Raw genomic sequence first — 22105 nt, 5'->3', positions numbered from 1 at the left:
CATTTTTTCTTCATCTCTTGCAACTCCCACCTTACTCTCCCTTTCAAAATTTGCTACTTTGGTTCCCTTTTATTTCTCTCTCTACTTGAATTTCTTCCCCAAAGCTGCCCCTTTTTCCTTTTACTCACTTTAATTTTCTCTACTTGTTTCTTTCCATTTCTCTCCCCATGATTATTTTCTTTCCTCAGTTTATCCTGCGTGCCCTCCCCTCTCTTCTAAATTTCTGTTCCATCTTCTCAGCAGCTACCTGTATTATCCAGTCCAAGCCATAGTCTTCAGCTAGTGCCACCCTTCACCTGCTGCCATGCCCAAAGCTGTCTTGGCACTGATTCTTCAGTGCCCCCCCTTCTGTTCCACTCCCATTGTTGTTGCATCAGCAGACATTCCTAGACAAAGGTTCTTCAGGCTTTGGGACACAATCAGGCTGATCACAGTGATAAGTATTCCTGCTGGGGGCACCATGTTCTGTAATGAAAAATCAGCAGAGACATGTTCTAACCCAACGGAAAGGGTGATGTAAGGCAGGGGTCTACACAACGTATATTACAGTATTGGGGCCAGTTTTCCTTTGCATAGGGACCCCTGTACAAACACAACAGCAGCAATAGTGGGATTCTTTGTAGGATATTTTACTCTCACATTGACAGCAATCAAGTGGATCTGTACAGGAGTGCGGAGGTTTTTCCGACACACTGTAATTCCAGCACATCAGAGCATGGCAAGTACCAAGCTCCAACAGCCTCCAGCGTCTTGGGTATCAGCATCCCTGTGCTTGAAAATGGTGGTGGGCTCATCCAACGGGCTTTAGTTCAAGTTCCCCTGCTGCCATTTTTAACCGCAGAGACGCTGATACACGAGACGCAGCAGTGCTTTCATTAGAATGGCTTTTTAGTCTAGGACACTGAGGGTCAACTTTTTTGGCAGGCATGCCACAAATTAAACCCTGAGTGCCACTCCAATCCCCTTCCCCTGCCCAATCTTCTTTTTGTACTCTGCTCTGTGCTCCCTGCCTAATATGCTGCCCTCTCTGACACTGTGCTGCCTGTTCCCTCAGCAGTCTGCTGCATACCACTCACAGAGGCTGCCTGTGCCACCTGTACTGCAGGTTGGCCACCCCGATGTAGAAAAAGATTTTCCCAGAATCTTACGCTGGAGTGAATATGTTTGCTTTAGGATTGACTTCCTAGAGCAGTGGTTCTCAACCTTTTTAGAGTTGTGGCACCCTGCAGAAAATGCCAAGTCAGTTTTGGTTTTTTGACTACAGAAAAACAAGAGAGCAATTTTTCGGCTGCAAAAAAAATGAGGAACACCACAACAGGACAGAAAGTTTTTAATGCTATGGATTCCTATAGGAAATCTCTGGGTTTATCCTGTGAATCATGTTTGCACACAGTGATGTTGGCACTGCATGGATCCCCCACAGCACCTTTGAAAGGATTTCACAGAATCAGAGAAGTCAGGCTGGAAGGGACCTCCAGAGGTCATCTAGACCAGGGGGTCCCAGGGGGTATGCAAAACATCTCTGGGGGGGTATACAGGAGAAATTGTGTAATGGCAGATTTAATGTTCATTATATCAATCAGGACGTGTGGTAGAAGTGATATCTTTTATTAGACCAACTAGATTTTGTTAAAAAAATTCTTTAATTGCAAGCTTTCAGGCACAAACACCATGCATCAGGCATGGGAGAAAAGATTGCAAAAGGTCTCCTTTTGCGTGGACAGCACCTGTGCACAAGCAGAAGATGGTGTGTGGCAGCACTCTGTCCTCACCCACCCGCATGTACCTCCTAGGGCCTTCTTAAGTACCTCCAGGGGTACACGTACCCCTGGTTGTCAACCCCTGCCCTAATTTCCCACAGGTAAAGCAGGGGAACCAGGCAACCAAATGTCCTGGTTCTAGGAAATGTCAATATATGCTGGAGTTCCCTGTACAGGGCTGCCCCCCCACCCACAGAGGACAGGCAAATCCCGACTCCGCCTCCCAATCCTACTAATCTGATCCCAGGCTAAAATTCCTTCCTAACCCCAAATATAGTAACAGGTCTGACCCTGAGCAAGGAGGCAAGACCCTCCAGGCAGGGGACCTCCAGCTTTGGTCCCAGGAGGACCACTGGCACAGCTGTCCTGCAGCCCTCAGGAGAGGGTATTTACCCCTTCTTTCCTAGCGTGCGCTTGGCAAAATCAAGTGCAAGGTTCCAGAGGTACCATTTGGGTTGGTCTAATAAAAGATATAAAATTCACCCAAGGAACCTTGTCTGCCTAGGTTCCAGAGACTCACGTGAGCCTTGCACGGAACCCTAAGAGCTCTGCTGCCCCGACCACGTGTAGAGCCCCCCCGCCCCCAGCACTAAGTATTTTCAATTGGGGTCAATGCACTCCCGCGGTACGAATGGATCCCGCACCCGGAGGCTGCAGCTGCCCTGCCACGCGAGCTCCACGTGGTGCCTCTGTCCTCCGAACCCACGTGCGTCACTCTCTGGGGGCGGGGCTCCGCCGCCACAACGTCCCGAGGCGGGGGCGGAGTCAAGGCCGCTCGGAATTCCGCAGGATCCCGGAAGTGCCTTACCATAGAGCTGCGGGGCGGGCGCAGCTAGAGGGGCGGGCCGTTCTGGGTGGCGGGAGGCCTCGGCATGGAGGAGCGGGAGGACTGCATCGCGCTGCAGTGCCGCCAGTACAGCGCCTCCTGCCGCGAGTTCTCGGTGCGGTGCCAGCCCGTGCAGCTCCGCTCGCTCAGCGCCGCCACCTGCTCTGTGTGGCTGGCGGCGTACTGGCTCTTCGTGCTCACCCAGGTACGGCGACCCTTGAGCGTGGCAGTATCCCAGCTTCCCAAGCACGTCAGGCCAACAGGGCGGCATGCTACGGGGGCCTGAGCACCTCGCAGGTCAGACCTCAGGTGTGTTGTGGGGGAGGGGAGGGGACAGGTAACCAGGACCTGAGCAAGGCTCTGATGCAAGAAGCTCCTTCAAAGTGAACGTGGCTTTCTTCTTGTGCTGAGAAAATCGTGAGTCCCTAAGAAAACTAGGCCACTGGCTTCCAATCTGTGGTATGGATACCACCAGTGGTACACGGGCAACCTGTTGGTGGTACGCGTTAACAGATTTATTATCATTACTTTATATGACAAAAATGTGCTGGTGGTACTTAAAGTTGTATTGTTTTAAATTGGCAGCGTGCAATTTGTCAGCGTTTGGGACCCGCTGCTGCAGGCCCCTTCAATCCGGGAGGCTGCTCGTGACCCTAACAACTGAATGCGGGGGGCAAATAGAAAGAAAATGGGGAAGGGAGGGAGGTCACGGGTTAATAACAAGGGATCTAGAAGGGGACGCGGAGCACAGCATGATGGCTAGTGCCTGCTGCCCCCTGAATGAGTCGAGGGAGCGTGTGGATGCAGACTGGTGAAACCCTGCCCAGAGATGGGAGCGGAGGGGTGATAAGAAGACAGCCCCATGCCTTTCTGGGTTCCTCCACCCCGGCCTGGTCTGGTAGCTGGTCAGATTGGCCAGAACTGGAGGAGGTTGATTGAGAGGTCCCAGGGCTTGGTGGTGCCACGGCTGAGCAGTGCGTAACAGAAAAGGTGAGGGGAGAAATGCAGCCAGAACCTCAGCAGGAGGTTCTGGAGGAGGCAGAATAGGGCCTGGTGCACTCAAGGTAGGTATATGCCAGGGTCCCCCTCTGCTGAGAGAAGGGGCAGGTGTCGTGGGTGTCCTTGAAACGTGCCAGGTACACCCTTGGCAACAGCTCTGTGGAAGAGCCGCTAACTGAGGCTGTCAGAGGTGGGCCTGTTTGATGTGCCGAAAGATCATTGACATAAGCCCACCACGAATACTGTACGCCTGCCTTAATAAGGGAGGCCACTGGGGATACATCAGCTAAATACAGGGGGACAAATTAAGAGAAAACAGGAAAGGAAGTGAGGTCATAGGTTAGTAACAAGGGGACACAAAGTAGAGCACACTGGCCAGTATCTGCTGCCCCCTGAATGAGTCAAGGAAGCCTGTAGACATTGACCAGTGAAATTCTGCCTGCAAATGTGAGTGGAGAGAGAGGGAAACAGTGCCACACTTGCCCAGGTTCCTCCCCACTAGCCAGAGGGTCTTTCCTGGTCTGGGAGATGGCCATGCAAAGTGAATAAGGAGTCACTGGCCTTACTGGAGAGCTGAGAGACTGTCACCCTTTGGGCAAGATGGGCTGTTACCGTGAGCCTGGTCAGGCCCATGAAAACAAGATGCACAGCTCTCTGCTGACCGTGAGACTGCACCAGGTACCAGCCATGTTCTGGATGGCACGTGCAACAGCCCAAGCTGCCTTGAGATTTTCTTTTGTAGTTTATAAGCTCCTTCAGGGCAGAGAACATGTATCTTCACTGAGAGGTGTTTAGACATTCTTGTGAGTCCAGAAAACACACAGTGGAGGAGAACAGGGTATGTTTGAAGTCCTACAGGAACAATTTCTTGGGGCAGATGAGTAATGGCTAAGATTCATCCTTAGATATTTATAAGAAAGAATGGCATTGCACTAGCAGCATCTTTTACCTAATTAGTGTGCACAGGTGAGTCAACAGCACCTGGTAGTCAAAGATTTCAAAGGCTTGTTAACAGATCTAAAGGAACTAGCATAACTGTCTGGTCTTTGCCCATTGCTAGGAGGTGATGAACAACCAGTGAGATAAATGTAATCTCTGTACCGTATAGCCAAGCCAAAACCTGATTGAGGCAGCCTAGGGACTATATCTGATGCTAGATGTGCCTCAAAACAACTTTCTCTACAATCTTTCTGAGAAAGGGAAAGATAAGAGTGAAAATTAGCAAGATTGCTCTTGTCAAAAATGGTTTACTGAAGAAGGACTAACAACTGCTTGTTGGAGAAAAAATGGGAACTTGTTTTGAAAAAGAATCCAGTCTCAGCCAGCGGTCACCCCCAGCATGTTTCAGCTTGATTTTTTTTTTTTTTTTTTACAAGCCTCAATAATTTTGTTCTTCCACCTTTCTCCTAGTGCAATGCATGATCTGTATCTGCCCACAAGCCTTTTCCCAACAGAGCAGCTTGAGGAATAATGTTCGGCTGCTCTTCTTGAAGACTGCCACCAGGGCTCATTCATCTTGGGCAGTGTCATAAAGTGAGGCAGGACCAACATGGTTTTCACTTCTTAGTGAAATAATCAACATTTCTTAACTCAAGCCTAGCAGTGTTCTCTATAAAAAAGAAAAAACTGGTTCCAGGAGATAGGGTGATGGTCTGCAGATAAACCATGGGAGAAAGGAAGCATCATAACCCAAATAGTGCAGTGGCATTTGAGGCAGAAAGAGATTAAGGTTGAGCAACGTCACCCATACTGGTTTTAGCAGAGTTATAATCCAGTTGAGCTCTGGGTTACCAATCCTGTGCTTTAGCCAAAACCCATACAAAACTCTGCTCTGTGCCTCTGTTTTCCCCATCTGTAACAGAGGGTTAATGATACTTGCATCACATTACTGTCTCATTGCATACTGATAGGAAAGCTTCATCAAAATCTATTTATATGATGTGCTGTCTTGGATGTTATAACCCAATGTTTTAGGAAGAGTTTATGTAGCTCTCTGGTCAGTTATGTCCCCCTCTGGCCCTCATCAGTCCAATAAGTCAACCAAGATGCAGCTATTGTATTTGTGTGAGAGGACCATATCTAAAGGAAAACTGGCCCCAATACTGCAATATGCTTTGTGTAGACCTGTGCCTTTTGCTTACCTGCAGTTAACTGCAGGGTTAGAACAGATGTCTCTGCTTGGTTTTCATTACAGAACAGCATGGTGCTTTCCGCAGCTATATTTATCACACTGATCGGCCTGATTGTATACCTGCACTTTGTGAAAATTGACCAAGAGTCCCTGTTAGTCATTGCATCACTTGGCATCCAGATGACCTCATCTTATGCCTCAGGCAAGGAGAATACAACTTTCATTGAAATGAGCCGAGTGAAGGATGTGGTCATCAACGAGGCTATTTACATGGTAAACACTTACAGCCTTTCTTTTGTGTAGTGTTTCTTTTGTGTAATGTCCAATATGTTTTTTCATGTCCTTATGTTTAGAGACATGGGAAATGTTTTAACATTGAAATAGTCAATTTTTGTTGTCAGTGCTTGAAATTCTTGCATGTATGAAATCATAGAAAATTAGGGTTGGAAGGGATCTCAGGAGGTCATCTTGTCCAGCCCCCTGGTCAAAGCAGGACCATCCCCAGCTGTATCATCCCAGCCAAGGCTTTGTCCATCCAGGTCTTAAAAACCTCCAAGGATGGAGATTCCACCACCTCTCTGGGTAGCCTGTTTCAGTCCTTTACTACCTTCCCAGTGAGAGAGCTTTTCCTAATATCTAATCTAAACTTACCTTGCTGAAACTTGAGACCACTGCTCCTTGTTCTGTCATCTGCCACCACTGAGAACAGTTTACTTCCATCCTCTTTGGAGCCCCCCTTCAGGTAGTTGAAGGCTGCTATTAAATTCCCCCTCAGTCTTCTCTTCTTCAGACTAAATAAGCCCAGTTCCCTCAGCCTCTCTTTAGAAGCCATGTGCCCCCTCACCATTTTCATTGTCCTTTGCTGGACTCTGCAATTTGTCCACAGCCTTTCTGTAATGGGGGGCCCAAAACTGGACACAGTACTCCAGATGTGGTCTCACCAGTGTTGAACAGAAGGGAATAATCACTTCCTTCTATCTGCTGGCAATGCTCCTACTAATGCAGCCCAGTTTGCGGTTAACCTTTTTCGCAACAAGGACACGCTGTTGGCTCATATTCATCTTATTGTCCACTGTAACACCCAGGTCCTTTTCTCCAGAGCTGCTGCTTAGCCAGTTGGTCCCCAGTCTGTACTGGTGCATGGGATTGTTTTGTCCTAAGTGCAGGACTTTGCACTTGTCCTTACTGAACATCATGAGGCTTCTTTTGGTCCAGTTCTCCAATTTACTGAGGTCTCTCTGAATCCTAGTCCTATCCTCCAGTGTATCTATTACTCCCCGCAGCTTGGAGTCATTTGCAAAGAAGAATCCTGAGCATTCATCTGCTCTCTTAATTCTCTTTTCCTCCCCACCTCTCCTAGTGACAAGTTCCATAACCAGCCCTGTCTGGTTTTGGTCACCATCTACACAGAGCCTAGTGTTGAAGAACTAGAAGTCTTCATACGCACACAAAATTATGATCTAATTTGGATAATTGAGAGTTGATGGGCTAGTCCACATGACTGAAATCTAGGTATGGATATGTATAACTGGTTCAGGAAACACAGGCAGGGGAAAAAAGGGGGAAGCATTGCTTATGTATATTAAAGATATGTATTCCTGATCAATAGTCCAGAATAAAGTGAGAAAGTCTGTGGGTTAAGTTGAAAGGAAAAAAATAGGAGAGGTAATGTGTCATTGGGGGGGCGGGAAATAGATGAGCTGCCAGACTAGGAGGTAAAGGCTCTGGCCACCTGCTGGCTTAGCTTCCATTGGTAGGAGGAAGTAGTCAAGACTCCTTAAACAGCTAAATGAAGTACCTAAATTCTTCAACCTGGTGCTTGCAGGGGTCTTCAGTTACTGTGACATCTACTGGGAAGGTAATAACAGATCAGTGCATAGACCAGTGGTTCTCAACCTTTTTGGTTCAAGGCACCCTTCCCTCATTAAACTAACAGCACCCCTAGGCAAATGCCAGCTTTTTGTTTTCACTTGTTTCTTGCCTATGGAAAAAATAATAGAGCAGTTTTTCTGTCGTAGAGAACTTGAACAGACCACAGCAGGACAGTGTTTTTAACACTGGATTCCTCAAGGCACCCCAGGGGGTGATGCAGCTCCTTGGTTGAGAATCACTGGTCTAAACAGTCCAGCAAGTCCTTGGATAGTGTTGGAAACAATTTTTTGTAGTGAAACCAATGATGACAAGTTGACAGGATGTGGGTGAGAGGAGCAATGGAGTGACTTTAGTGAGGTCTTTAACATTGTCTCCCATGACATACTTATTTAGCTTGCTTATAAGAATTGCTTATATGAAACTGTTATAGGATGAGTGCATTAGAGGTTGGTTCATTGTGTTTAAAGAATAGTCATCCATGTCTCAATGTTAGACTGTGAGGAGAGATTTGTTTTGGGTTTGGTCCTGTTCAATATCTTCATTAATAACTTGGAGGATGAAATTGAGTGTAAATGAGGTATACTTGGAGATGACATAAAACTGGGTGGGGAAGTAGGCTCTTAGGAAAACAGGGCTGATACAAAATTACCTTGATGTACTGGGAAAAAGGGTTCGAAATAATAAGATGCAGTTCAGAATGGACAAGTGCCGAGTACCGCACTTAGAGTGGAACAGTCAAGTGCACAAATACAAACTCTGGAATGACTGGTTAAGCTGCAGCAGTACAGAAAAGGACATGGGGGTTTTAGTGGATTGCAAATTGAGTCAGAGATGTGTGTTGTTGCAAAAAACTGATAGCATACTAAGACACATTTATAGGAATATGGCATGTAAGTTAGGAAGGGATTCTTCCACTCTGCAGTACTGATGAGGGCTTGCCTGGAGTACTTTGTCCCGTTTGGGTACTGCACTTCAAGAAAGACATAGACAAATTGGAAGGAACCTAGCGAAGAGCAACAAACATGGTTGAGGTCTGGAAAACATGACATCTGAGGAAGGGTTGGAAGAACTGAGATAAGTCCAGAGAAGCAGAGATTGAGGAGGGATTTGATATGAACAGGATTGTTCAAGTACAAAAAAGGAGGTGGCAATAATTGTTTGCTATGACCGTAAGAAACAGGACAAGAATTAATGGGTTTAAATTGCAACAAGGCAGATTTAAGTTAGATATTAGGAAGAACTTTCCACTTCTGCGGGTGGCTAAGCACTGGAACAAATTGCCTAGAGAGACCGAAGAAAATGTCAGTAGAAGGTTTTAAGGGCAGGTTAGACAAACATTTGGCTGAGATGGTTTAAATAGCGATGCTTCTGTCTTGAGCAATGGAGTGGACTAACAGACCTCCTTTGGTCTCTTCTAGCCCCGTTTCTCTCTGATTATTTGATCAACACATGGGGGGTGGGGGTGTTATACTTTTTCTCTTTCTTATTCTGCCATCAATTCCTTTGTGAAATCTGCTGGAGAGATTTTAAATGAGCAAAGACCAGATTCAGTCTTGATGTAAAGCCGTTGACAGGCTTTAGTCCTTAGTGCTGCTCCATAGTGCTGAGACACACCCGAAATATTTTATATATTATATATTAAAAGTCAGAGCACAGTGTATTTCATGTTGTTTTTCTGTTCTTCTGATTTTTTTTAACTCTTCTGAAAAATCAGCCTTTTTCCAATTTATTAGTGTTTCGTTCAGGTTTAAAATCTCATATGCAAACAGACAAAATTGTTCTTGTATCAGGTGTGGGTGAAGGGAAGGGAGGGGCAGGTATTCTAGAAGGTTGCAACACCAGTGCTCTACAATGTAAAAGCGGGGCTGGAGACTTAAGGAAAAGACATCGTCAAATGAAGCATATCAGCTCTGCCACATTGTTGTCACAACACAACCAATCTGCTTCATTGGGTGAAACCCACGTCACCCCGTGTCCCACCCTTGACTGTGCAGGAGAAGGGATGATTTGAGGTGGTTTGGGGTGAGTGAGGAAAGCACTGTTTTCTCTACTCAGCCAGGAGCATCCCCTCTGACAGCAGGAATGAATCTGGCTGAATGGGAAAAGCAGGTCTTTCCCCATTCAGCCAGACTTGCTCCTGTATTCACAGGAAACAGCTGTGGCTGAGTGGGAAGCCACCCAAGTTCCCTGCTTATGGATACAAGGTTCTTTGGGTGAATCTGATATCTTTTATTAGACCAACTTAAGCTTGCTAAACATTTTTTCCCATCTATTTAAGTTGGTCTAATAAAAGATATCAGATTCACCCAAAGAACCTTGTCTGCCTATGTCCTTAGACCAACATGGCTACAACCTACACCCCTGGTTATGGAGAGGTGCCCTAATGCCTCCCTGTAACCAGGCAAGTCAGACAGGTGCTTCAAGGGCTTGAGGGGCACTCAGCCCTCCAGAGCACCTGCCTAGGGTAGCTGGAGAGTGTGAGCAGATCAGACTGTCTGTACTCCCTTGCCACAGAGCTAATAGATGTCTGCTGAAATAAAGTGGCAGAGCCAATTACTACCTTTTGTCATGCCACTAATTTTCCTTCAGTGTGTATTTGCTCACAATTTGTGCCTCCATATACATTTTTATCCCGATACAGATGAAATGTCGGGCAACGTCTGTTTCCACCGTGAGTCACCTTCTCTTGGCTTTGTCCACAAGGTATTTTTTTTACTAAGTTAAGAGACTGCCAACACTCTGTTTCAGATATGAATTGACTCATCATTGTAGGAGAGGCCAAGGCTGTGTTGCAAGTATGTATTTTAAAATGTAGGAGGTAATTAATACTGTGTGGATACCACATCTATTTGGCCCTCATTTTGTCCAGCAGACAGCTTTACCTGGAACTCAGTTTTCAAAGGGGGTCTCTAACATAAGGGCCCAGCCTTACGTGTTTTTTTTTTTTTCCTAGGGAATAGAATCACAGACCAAAGCCAGGCAAGCAGTGCACATTTTTACTAGCCAGGGACCTGAGCTGAGGCTCCTCTCCACACAGGAAGCAGATTTCATAGCCTTTGTTTCTCCTTGTAGCTGTAGCTATTCCACCCAGATACTCCCCCCTCCCTGCCCCCTTTAGCACAGAGAGTTTCTTATAACTCTCTTATCCATGTAATTTTTGACAGACCTTTAATACAGAATTTAAAGTTTCCTTTTGGGAATGTCTCAGAACTGTCAGATTATCTTCCCTGTAACAGAAGTTCATCACCACAATGCTAGCAAGCCCACAAAAATGTAATGGCTCATTTTCAGATGTGTTTAGCTCCTCTAACATGCACATACATATTATAATGTTTTTGCTACAACTAATAATTTCCTAAGATGTATGTGATTTCTCCTTCAAATACCAACCATTTTGCTTTTAAGCTTTTGTGTAGCATTGCTACGTGCTGCATTTAGTGGCTCTTGTGGTGTTTTGAGATAAAATATATTAGATATAATAGACAATACTGCACAGCAACTGCCCTGGATTTCCTTGAAGATCTTCCCTTCAAATCCAGACTATATCTAGTTGTGCCTGGCTTGTGAGTAGCTAAGAGATCTCAGGCTGAGGTAAAATACCTGAGAATTTCCATTTTCTTCTGAAAAGTATTTTAACTATACTTCCCCTTCCTCTCCCCCCTCACTTTCTGCGAAGAATGCTGTTGTATTATAGGAAGATATCCAAGAAGTCAGCTGGAAAGTGAAGGGGAAACCCCCTGGAGTACTTAGCACTACCTTACAGATCTTAAAGGTGTCCTACAAAGGGAGAAACCATTGAGCATGGACTCTATTTGGTTTGTTGTTTTCTTTTGGTGGAGAAAGAAGCCTGGCACATCTTTGAAATTGGTCGTATTTGCCTTAAAAAGGATAATTGATGTCTATGATCTTGTTTGCATCACAGTATTTTGCATCTTGCTGCATTTGAACACTACCATGAAGAACTGAGTTCACTCATGTGATGTCACTGACAACATTTTCGTAGTCATTGTATGATGGAACAAATCTTTGCTCAAATCTTTGTAGCTGTGTTCTAACATGATGTGATTTTTAGAAGAAAAACAAACCCCATAATGACAGGAGAACTAGTGAAATAATAGTAATAGTAAGAGTAAGGGATTTTTTAGCCACACTGTTAAACACTGGAGGGGGGAGGGTTGTATCTATTGAACCCCAGTATTTGATGAACACTTTGGAGAAAGAAGTGTCTGTCAAAAAAAAACATCACCATCACCCTTTCAATTAAAGTGAATAGGGTTAAAACATTTCTGATATTTCTAAGGTAAAACACAAATAGCAAGCAAGAAATAAACACCTCTTGGACACACTTTGTGCATCCTTGTCAGCAAAATGCATTGTTCTTGTAAATCTTAATTGTAGATACTGAGTCATTGCAAGAAGATGTCCTACCTCAGTTTAATTGAACCAGATCCTCTTCTAGTGACAATGTAAGGGACACTGATAACATTTGTTGACTTTATTTTTTTTTTTATAGCAAAAAGTTATCTATTACCTGTGCATACTTCTCCGAGACCCTCTGGATCCACAAAGTGTGTCTGAAGTGGTGCCACTCTTTCAGGTGAGTCCGGTTGGATTGTGGAAAGTTTCAGGTAATTTTTAGCGCATGTACGTACACAGTTCTCAGCTTTTTTCATTCCATAATCTTTCACACAGTGAATTACTGCTGCCTTTTCTTGGACGTGCCTCAGAGGCCTTCACCTTATTTCTGCAGCACTTCACAGGAAGTGTGAGGACTCACAGAATTTAGTGTTGGGAAAAAACCTTTTTGTCTGTCGTGGACATTAGGGACACGTGCAAAGCTGAACCAAGAAAAAACTCACTGGTCGTCTGTGAACCAAAAGTGATGAGCCTCATACAGCTGTGCTGAAGACTTTGATTTTGGAGTAGTTAAGGCCGAAACTTCACACAGTGCTACCACCCAAGGGGCTCTGTAGCATCTGAGTAGAGTCTCTTTCAGCTGCCTGTACCAAAGATTATATTAAAGGGGCAGTGTGGTATAACTAAGTTATATTATTATTTCTTGTCTGTTGATATTTAAAGGCATCAGAATTAGAAGCTGTGAGCTGAAACCTCTGGCAATTTGTTCCAGATGACAACTTCTTTCTTTTGCCGTTAATTTTGCCTTTCTTTTCCTCTTCAGTTATGTAGTTTGATCTCTCTGTTGTGGCTCTATATAACTTGGATTGTGAGCAGGACATTCACCTGGTGTCGATACAGCACCTAACACAATGGATCCTATTCCTTGTTTGATGCTGCTAGAGCCCTACAGCAACATAAATATCTTAGCAATAATACCTCACATCTTAGAATATCGACTGTAAAGTTCTCTGTACTCAGCAAAAATCACCTGTTACTGAGATTAAGTTTTAGTCGTCATTTCTGATACACCACTGAACATCATTAATCCATGGCTATGTGCTTACAGGTAAATTGTGTTTAGTACATATTCAGCAATACCAGTTCCTGATTCTGCCCTGATTTCAAAGATATTAATGAGTATAAATGAATTATGCCTCATGGAACCAAGGCAGGGAAAAGAATTTGCTGAACTGTCTGCAACCAGTGAATTCCACGCAGCTCCATGGAGGATCCTGGCATCTGAATATGGTCAGAGCTGCAACAAGGCCTGGCCAGTGCTAAAGGGTTACTCACATATTTTGGGGACTTCTTTTTCACCTAACCTAGCTCTGGGCTACACTACAGTCATGGTATTTCAAAGGAAGTTGAAAAAAGAGCTACTCTGATTTGAAATCCAGCTCCTAAAGAATTTGCCACTTTATACAAGTTGACACTTTAATTTGCACTTTTAGAGGAACAGTAAGTGCTAACCAGTGTTTCACTACTTTTTCTCTAAATTTTGCCATCTTTAGAGACTATAATTTACCATGTCACTAAGCTAGTTAACACTTCTGCACTGAATTGACCTATTGTTCTTTTAAGATGCCGTTGGCAACATTTACCTATTTACATAAATAGTTTTTAGGTGGACTTTATACTGTGGTGCTGTTTTGGGAGCTCAAAAGTCATAAAATCATTGAGACTGAGTAACTCAGGAGTTTAGGAATGGGATACAGAACCTTTCACCTCTTGGTTGGTTTTAATCTGGCCTTGGGTCAGTAGTAACAGAAAGTCATTATACTTTGACCTCTATTCAATGATTGTGTGAAATGAATTGGTGGTTTCAGTCCACTTCTCATCCTCTTGTTGACATTACTAGCAGAGGCCAAGGACCATGGAGTCTGAACTCCCCTTTCCTAAAGGTGGATGCTTCAGGGCAAGAGTTCAGGCACATTGCTGGGTGAGTGTGATGAAAACTGCTGTTTTGTAGTTAACCATAGCAGGAAAAATACATGTGTGGTAAAGTAGGCTAATGATTAGGTTATGGAACTTAAATGCAGGACACCTGGATTTTAATCCACATTCTGATTGATTTGCTGCGTGCCTTGGCAGCAGGGGGTGGAGGGAAGATTACTGAACCTCAGTCCCACAGTTTGCCTATCAGCAAAATGTGGATGGGTAACATTCTTTGTCAAGTGCTTTGAGAACCTTAGTTGAAAGGTGCAGTTTTAATGCCAGAAAGTAAGAGTAGTCTATTTGTTCTTCAGAAGTGATACTTGGACCATGCAGATGTTTTGCAGCTCTTGTATGTGTTGGCTTAGGATAAGGTTAAGAAGCAAAAACTAACACAAAGCCATAATGTGGTAATGTGGTCTCTTGGTGAAAAGCACTTCAACATAATAGGATATGTACCTCAACTTCAGTATTTGATATAGTATATTCAACATCAATAAAAGGAAGCATCATTCAGATTTCCTTTGTAGTCCTTGATGGTGGTACACTTACCTATATCAGCTATTTTCCATAATAGTCACTTAGCAGTGAAAACCCAGGCATAGAACTTACCCAGCTGCATCTATTTGCTGGGTCATGGGCAAAGCCAGGGACCCCTGAATCTTAGTAAGTGTTTACTGCCCAAATTTGACTCTATCAGTGTTGCTCTGGTAACTTGCAGGAAGAATTGGAAGTCCTTGCACAGTCATAGAGTTACTAGCCAATTGCCCGTCAAGAATGATGGGGGCAGGGATGGAGCCCCATGCCCCCACCCCTGGGCCCGCTCCCCCCTTCCCTCCCGCTGCTTGGGGACTGGGCCCTCTCCCCCCCTCCCCACTGCAGTGCCGACATCCCTACCCTGCTCCCCCCCACCCATGCCACCGCCACCATCACCTCCAAGGAACAAGGGCAGTGAGGGGAGAGAGCAAGGCCAGGTCTGGTGGCTTCGTCCTTTTTCCCCCCCCTGCTCGATCATTGCCACTTGCAGGGAGCAGGGCATGGGGGGAGGGGGGGGAGTGTGAGGTGAGGCCGGTGTTGCTTACTGAGAGTGCAGGAACAAACCATCCCAATGTGCAGGAAGACTAGCGAGTATGGCAGAAGACCACCGTGGCTTAGCAGGGAACTCTTCAGTCAACTAAATCACAAAAAGGAAGCTTATAAGAAGTGGAAACTTGGACAAACAACCAGGGAGGAATACAAGAGCATTGCTCAGGCATTCAGGGATGAAGTCAGGAAGGCCAAAGTGCAATTGGAGTTGCAGCTAGCAAGGGATGTGAAGGGTAACAAGAAAGGTTTCTACAAGTATTTTGGTAGCAAGAGGAGGATCAGGGAACGTGTGGGGGAGGCAACCTTGTGACAGAGGATGCAGAAAAGGCTGAAATGCTCAATGCTTTTTCTTGCCTCAGTCTTCACAAATAAGGTCAGCTCCCAAACTATCGCATCCGGTAGCACAGTTAGGGGAGGAGGTAAGCAGTCCTCAGTGGTGAAAGAACAGCCTAGAGACTATTTAGAAAAGCTGGACATGTACAGGTCCATGAGGCTGGATGGGATGCACCCGAGGATGCTGAGGGAGTGATCGCTGATGTGATTGCAGAGCCACTGGCCATCTTGGAATGGTGGTAGAAGCTCCATCCTTGGAGGTTTTCAAGACCCACCTAGACAAAGCTTTGGCTGGGATGATCTAGTTGGGGATGGTCCTGCTTTGAGCAGGGGGTTGGACTAGATGACTTCCTGAGGTCCCTTCCAACTCTAATTGTTCTATGATTCTAACTCAAGGTCCATACCCGAGTTATGAAGCAGGTTGCAATAGTCCTGTTCTGCATTATAAAGATGTGATGCAGGAACTGAACTGCAGAGTACTACTGTACTTGTCAGGACCTGTCTCTGTGGGCTGTAACTTCCTATTAAAGATGAGTAGCAGCTTGTGAGCTCATTTGTCCTTTTGGTCCTGATCAAAAAAAGTTATGCAAAATTCGGTTTTTATCTCATCCATGTTGTGACTTGTCAGCCAGATCCTTCTGGATTTCCTGTAAATTTTCTAAATGCCAATGACTTTGCATCATGTGCTCTCCATCGTTTTATTACAAAATGACTAATACTGATTTTGGGGTTGTACCAAGTATATGTATTAGCGTATTCAGTCTTTTTTTCTCTCTTCCTTTTCTCTGACCTGGTACTAAGCTACCCCGGCAAATTACTCCATGGTGTAAGTAAGCACAACTCCTGTAGCTTAACAATTACCCCTTCTTCTAGCAAGGTTCAATTTAGCTAAGTGTACAGCCCTTGGCTGGTCCTCTGAATAACTTCAGTTTATTCATTAATAAAAGAGATCTTTGTCCATCTTGCAGGGTATTGTGGGCCTTAATGTCTGCAAAGCAATTTGAGAGTCTCCAACAAATTCTGCTATTTTATTGCTGAAAAGCTGAGGAATTTAAAGGTGAAAAATGTTACTGCTGTATTGTTGCTGAGATTACGAAGTTCAAAATTGTGCCTTTCATGACTATTATAGCCATGCCCTGGGATATTAAATTGAACCTGACAATACAGAATACTACCTGTACAAGGGAGTTGATTTCCACAGAACCTATAAGTTATCCATTTAAATATTCTAGACTTTGAGTATGTAAGGTCTCAACCATCTCGTCGCAGTAACTTAAAGAACGGAGTGAATGTCCTACTGATGACAGTGACTGCACCAAGCACCTTGAGCATTGAAGTTCATTAACCACAAAGCAAGTACAACAGAGGCAATAGTCATGAATTTCTATTACCTCCAGCCTGCCTCAGTCCACCTTAGCATTTGCTGGACCATCTTAGCTATGTGTTTAAGAGGGGAGTTTTTTCTTTCTTATCCTAAAGCAAGATGATGAAGCCACTAAGAATAGATTCTTGGCATTTTCTTCAACTTACAGATTTTACTGTATATGAAGGTGAATGCTCTTTAACTCTTCCATAGCCAGCTTAAAGTCTGACTCTGTTTTTCAACTTGATCTCTAGAGCTCCAAGCCACGTCTGGACTGCTTGGTTGAAGTGTACAGAAGTTGTCAAGAAATCCTGGAGCAGAGGAAAACGGTTTCACAGACACTTTAAAAAAAAAAAAAAAGCTAATCAAAGCTGAAATGTTGCAAGCTGGGATACATTTGTGTATAGCTAGAAACAAACAGGACTGACTGCACTTTTAATCAGGTCTCATGAGGAGCTGATGGAGCAGCAGCAGAGTGAAACTAGTGTTGGCATTCTTGCTAAAAGCCCATGTAGACTTAGAACCTTTATGGAAAACTGATCAGCCAGGCACAATACCTACCCCCTCATCAAGATGATGATGTGGAAGTTAATATAGCTCTTTACCGGGCGCTCTCTCTGTTCAACCTGGTGAATAGAGATGGAACTGCAACAAAGGGTTACTTCTGCCTGGAGAGGAATTATAGGGATGAAAGTGGATGAGGAAGATCAAGTATCAGATTTACATTTTAGTGGATCATAACTTTTGATAAACACACAGTAAAGCCTTGTCCAAATGACCAGATCCCAAATAGGAATAAGTCTCAGCCTGAAATCCTTTTAACATTTACTTGGATTGGGGAGGGGGGGGAAACTAGCCTAAAATAGCCAAAGTGAACAGATGTGAAGCGGGGTGGGGGCAGGGCTGGGGGAGACCAGGAACTCGGATTTGAAGACAACCAAGAGAAAGGAAGCATACCCAGGAGAACTAAGTCTGCTGTGGCATTCAGTTCCTGCTTCATGAATAACACCCTCTTAATTGTGAGGGCCACTTCTGGGGGCCCATGTACATGCAGGAGAATCTGTTGCTGATATTGCTGCCTGACAAAGCTGAATGACTGTAAATAAAGTTGGTTTTTTATTTGTGTTGAGGCCTGTTCTTATATAAAATTGTGTGTGTTGATATCCTAAAGAAGGGTATCCAGCTGGCAGCCTGTGAGCTCCATGTTACCTGTGAAGGGTTAAGTTGTGGCCCCTGGGCTTCTGCCAAGCTGCTACTCTCTCCTTGCTTAGACCGAAACTGCATAAGGAGTCTCTGGCCCCTTCCGTTCTTCCACCAGCTTCAGCTTCCTGTTCCTGGCCCAGGGGTTGGGGCAGTTTGGTGCAGCACATCTTGGAGAGGTGAGGGTGATCCTGGGGTGGTGTTAGTGGGTGGTACAGCTGTTGGGGAGACCTCCACACAAGCACATGCTGGCACAGTCAGAAGTGTGCATCCATATAGCATGCAGCCTAGGGTGTACCTGGCTCAACCTGGTGCAGCCCAGAGGCATACGGCCCCTGTTGGTCCAGGCTATGGGGTTTGTGGCTCTCAGTGCCATAGAAGTTGGGCATCCCTGTTATAAAAGTTACTCTAACTTTTAAGAAATATGGTTTTGCCTGGACCCAGATCACAGCGTTCCTTGCAGAGTATAAGGTATGAGGTACAAATCTGCCACTGACTTCTGAATTTGACTTTGTCAAATCACTTAACCTTAATTACTGAAGTAACTCATGGAATTGTACAGCCATTGGGTTTAATCCTGTCATGGTGGAAACTGGTGGAATTCCACTACAGTCAAGGGAGTAGCATCCGTTGCAAAGTGTACAAACCCTTTAAGTGGAGGTATTGAGAGCCTGTGTGTAACTGGGGGCTTAACCTTTAAAAAGCAGGGAGCCCAGGGAAATGTCTACACAGGGATTGTTGGGGTCCTGTGACTGTCAGGACTTTAAAAAGCAACTAGTGACTTAGGAAAAGAGGACTAAGTTAGGGCTGGCCTTTCCCTGGTGGCAGGCCTGGAAAAACTGAGAGAGCTGGTAGAATAGACCTATGAAAAAACTTGACTAGACCCAGGATTGCAGAAGTTGCCAGAGAAGAGGTAAGCTGGGCAGGACAATGTGGAGAAGTGTTAAGGAGAGTATGCACTCTTGCACCTAGGGCAGGGGTGGGCTCATAGCGGATTCCATTTTCTGCAGGTTGGATCTGGTTCATGGTACTCTGTTTCTCAGCAGCCCCTGAACAGCGGCTTTGTTCAGCTGCTGCCTCTGGATCCAGCCCTGCTGCCTGTTCATGTGCATCCACTGCTGAAGGTAGGACTCATACAGGCAGGGTGCGCAGCTGGGTGGCTGGGATGGGGCCGCAGACAAGAGCAAGACAGGTGGGGCCAGGGAGACCCTGGCATCTTGGGGGTGGTGACCACGCAGGACCAGGGCAGAGCCACTATCTGCCCACACACCCCTGCAACAAGGTTCCATGGGCAGGGGTGTGTAGAGAGCAACTTGTGGCTCTATCCCAGCCCTGGCCTCGTGTTCTCACCACCACAAGATCCTAGCCCTGGCCCTAGAGCAGCTCCCCACCTAGTAGTGTGCCTTGCCTGTGCAGCTCCCAGTTGGTTTCAATGGAGACTCCAGGAGTGTGGGGCCATGACAGCACAGGGCTGGACTGGGTCATGGTAGAGTCCCAGTTATGCGGCCCCATGCTGTCACAGCCCCGCACTTCCAAGATCTCCATGGAGGCTGGCCAGGAATGGCACAGGTGGTGGCTGCTGGGAAATGGAAGGCTGGCTACTGGCTGGATCCACCATTTTGCCTATCCATGACCTAGTGCCTCAAGGATATGCATGCTGCTGGGGCCACTGAAGATGAGAAGACATTTCCTGTTCTGTAGCTGTGTGCTGGCAAGCCAGGTGGACCAGGATGCTGCCATAGGAGGAATGGTGAAGATAGTTATAGGACTCTGAGGATCCTCTATCAGCAAGGAGAGGCAGGGTTCAGGGAGAGTAATGTTACTGGAGGAGGACTGGATTATTTATGTTTTTATTAATTTAAATTTACTTTGTTAAACTCTGGAAGAAATGAACTTCTTGTGACCAAGGTAAAGGTTTCAGTCAAATCTTCTATGATGTGGAGTAGGGTTGTCCACCTTCTACATGGCTGGGTGCTTTATGCCAGCAAGTCCACATCAGTGAAACCTATGGGTGTGTTGTGCACCATGTTGTGTTGCTGCTACCTTCACAGCACCATGCCACGTGGGCACTCCAGGCCAGGGTATCCCATAATACCCTGGGTTGTACAATAAAGCTAACCCCTTGCCAGTTGCATGTGAGCTGCCACTTGGACAGCCCTGCTTGGAGGATCACCAGAAAGTGAAAGTGGTTGTGACAGGGGACAGTCTCTCAGGGCCAGGTCACAGTATCGTCCCGCCTGCCTGTCTCTAGGCTAACCACCTGCCTTCCTCTCCTGCTATGCCTTGATGGTAATTAGGATGTCAATCAGGCAGGAGGCTGCCCACTTACTTGCCGTGATGACAAGGGCGTTACACACTACTCTGACCTCCCCTTATTGTGTCCTGTGCCTTGCAGACGGGAACATATGATTATGATAGCTTCAGCCCATGGCCAGGCCAAACTCTGCCCCTTGTAGTGCGTCTTAACATCCAACGTACATACTCTGCCCTTCTCCGGGCCTCTTTCATACCACTCTCTCACAGGGCCTCTCACATGCTGCCTGCCCCCTTCCCGGCCACTCTGTCTGTCTTGCCCCAAACACCACTTCAGGTTCCCCTTGCACCCTACTTTACGCAGCACTTTGGGCTTGCCTACTTACTCTCCAGCAGGGGTGCACATAGCACTTGAGGCCGTCTTCTCACAGACCTTACTCTACATGACCCATAGCCTTATGGCTTACTCCAGGCTGGACTCAGCCACTGGCCCCTCTCACGCACCGCACTTCAGGCTGCCAGCAGGGACCCTACTCTGTGTGGGCCTCCACATGCTTCTGCCCCCTCACCAGGGCCATCAGGGTCTTTCACCTTATGGGCTCAGGTGCCTCTCTCTAGTTGTGCCTGGCCCCATACCTGTCCCTAGCTCAGGGTAACCCACCAGGCTGTAGGGGCTGGGGATTTGAGGCACCCCTACCTGCCTTTTACCAGGGAAGTAACTGACTTGGCATTTCTGGGGGACTGTTCCACCACAGACAGCCCCACCAGACCACCCTTCCCCAGCAGTTTTCAGTCATACCCAGGAGCCTTCTGCCATCCCCTTAGCTCCTGCCCTTACCGCCAAAATGTTCCCAGCAGCAGCTCAGCCAGGCATTGCTCTTTCAGCTGCCAGCAGCAGACTACTGCCCAACTCTGAGGGCCTGGGTTAAAATGGAGGCTGGTCTGCCCCCTCCTCCAATCCCAGAGCCCTCCCAGGGTCATGTGACCTGAATTAAGGCTGGCCCACACATGCAGGCTGCCCTGCTGCCTGCTCTCAAACCTTAAAGTGGCAGGCACCGAAGGTACTCCACCACAGTGGATCAGGCTGCCATGGGCCCAGGTATGGAAGTTGGCACAGGTAAGGCCATCTTTTTACACATCACCTTATGTGGAGGCTGCTTTAGCTCTTAAAGGGTTAAGTGACAGTCTGTTTCATGGGATTGTAATCAGCATTCCTGTTAAGGAGTTTAATGTGACCACAACTTGATTAGCTGACAACTGCATTTTATTAAAAACAACAATAAAATCTCACATGTCATAGGCAGCCTTCTACATACACACAGCAGTTAAGAAAAGAGAGGCTTCTGTTGTTCATTATCATTCTACACTTAACAAAATGTCCAGCCATAACCAAGAGAGCTGATCAAAACAAAAATTAAATTCTCTACTAAGAAATCATATAAAATAGATAAGGTATCTACACCCTTTTCTGCATTCAGGCAAGCTATAAATAGGAGGAGGTATATGATGGCAGTTATCAAAGTGAGGTGTTCCCTGAAAAGGCTCAAGTATTGGTAAATATTAATAAGATCTAATGAGAAAAGAATCAACATGTCATGCTAGTGAGTTTAAAGTGCAGTTATGGTCAGAAAAATGACTCTAGAAATGCTCCTTCTTACTCAGCATTTTTGCTTCCTGTGTGTTGGCAATTGGGTCTCTAATGTCACTGTAAAGCAGGGGCGGGCAATTATTTCGGGCGGAGGGCCACTTACTGAGTTTTGGCAAGGGCCGCATGACAGGCAGCCAGGGGCAGATAAATATTAATTTTCTAAATTTTTTAGGGGCCCTGCGGGTCCGATAGAATGGCCTGGCGGGCCGCATCTGGCCCACGGGCTGCATTTTGCCCACCCCTGCTGTAAAGTGAGTCAGCTTCAGGAGAATCGAGGGGGGGGGGGGGGGGGGCGGGCGTTTTT

At 45.9% G+C, this 22105-nt stretch overlaps 1 protein-coding gene across 6 annotated transcripts in view; it reads left to right on the top strand.

The window, feature by feature from the left end:
* Positions 1 to 2577: 2577 nt before the first annotated feature.
* Positions 2578 to 22105, top strand: part of PIGH (phosphatidylinositol glycan anchor biosynthesis class H) — a 174541-nt gene continuing 155013 nt past the window's right edge. For 2 of the 6 annotated variants that reach the window (XR_003093519.1, XM_025201347.1), the window contains exons 1-3: positions 2578 to 2791; positions 5780 to 5989; positions 12102 to 12185. Coding sequence is in view for 5 of the 6 variants with exons in the window: in XM_025201347.1 (XP_025057132.1) it covers positions 2633 to 2791; positions 5780 to 5989; positions 12102 to 12185 (453 nt within the window). In the remaining variant the exon portion in view is untranslated. The other 4 variants (XM_006021396.2, XM_006021395.3, XM_025201348.1 and 1 more) reach the window with 4 other exon arrangements.

This window comes from Alligator sinensis, unplaced genomic scaffold (genome assembly GCF_000455745.1).
Source record: "Alligator sinensis unplaced genomic scaffold, ASM45574v1 scaffold768_5, whole genome shotgun sequence".
In the NCBI taxonomy this organism is placed as follows: Eukaryota; Metazoa; Chordata; order Crocodylia; family Alligatoridae; genus Alligator; species Alligator sinensis.
The sequence above is the reverse complement of the archived record's forward strand: the minus strand, read 5'-3'. Positions and strand labels throughout refer to the sequence as shown.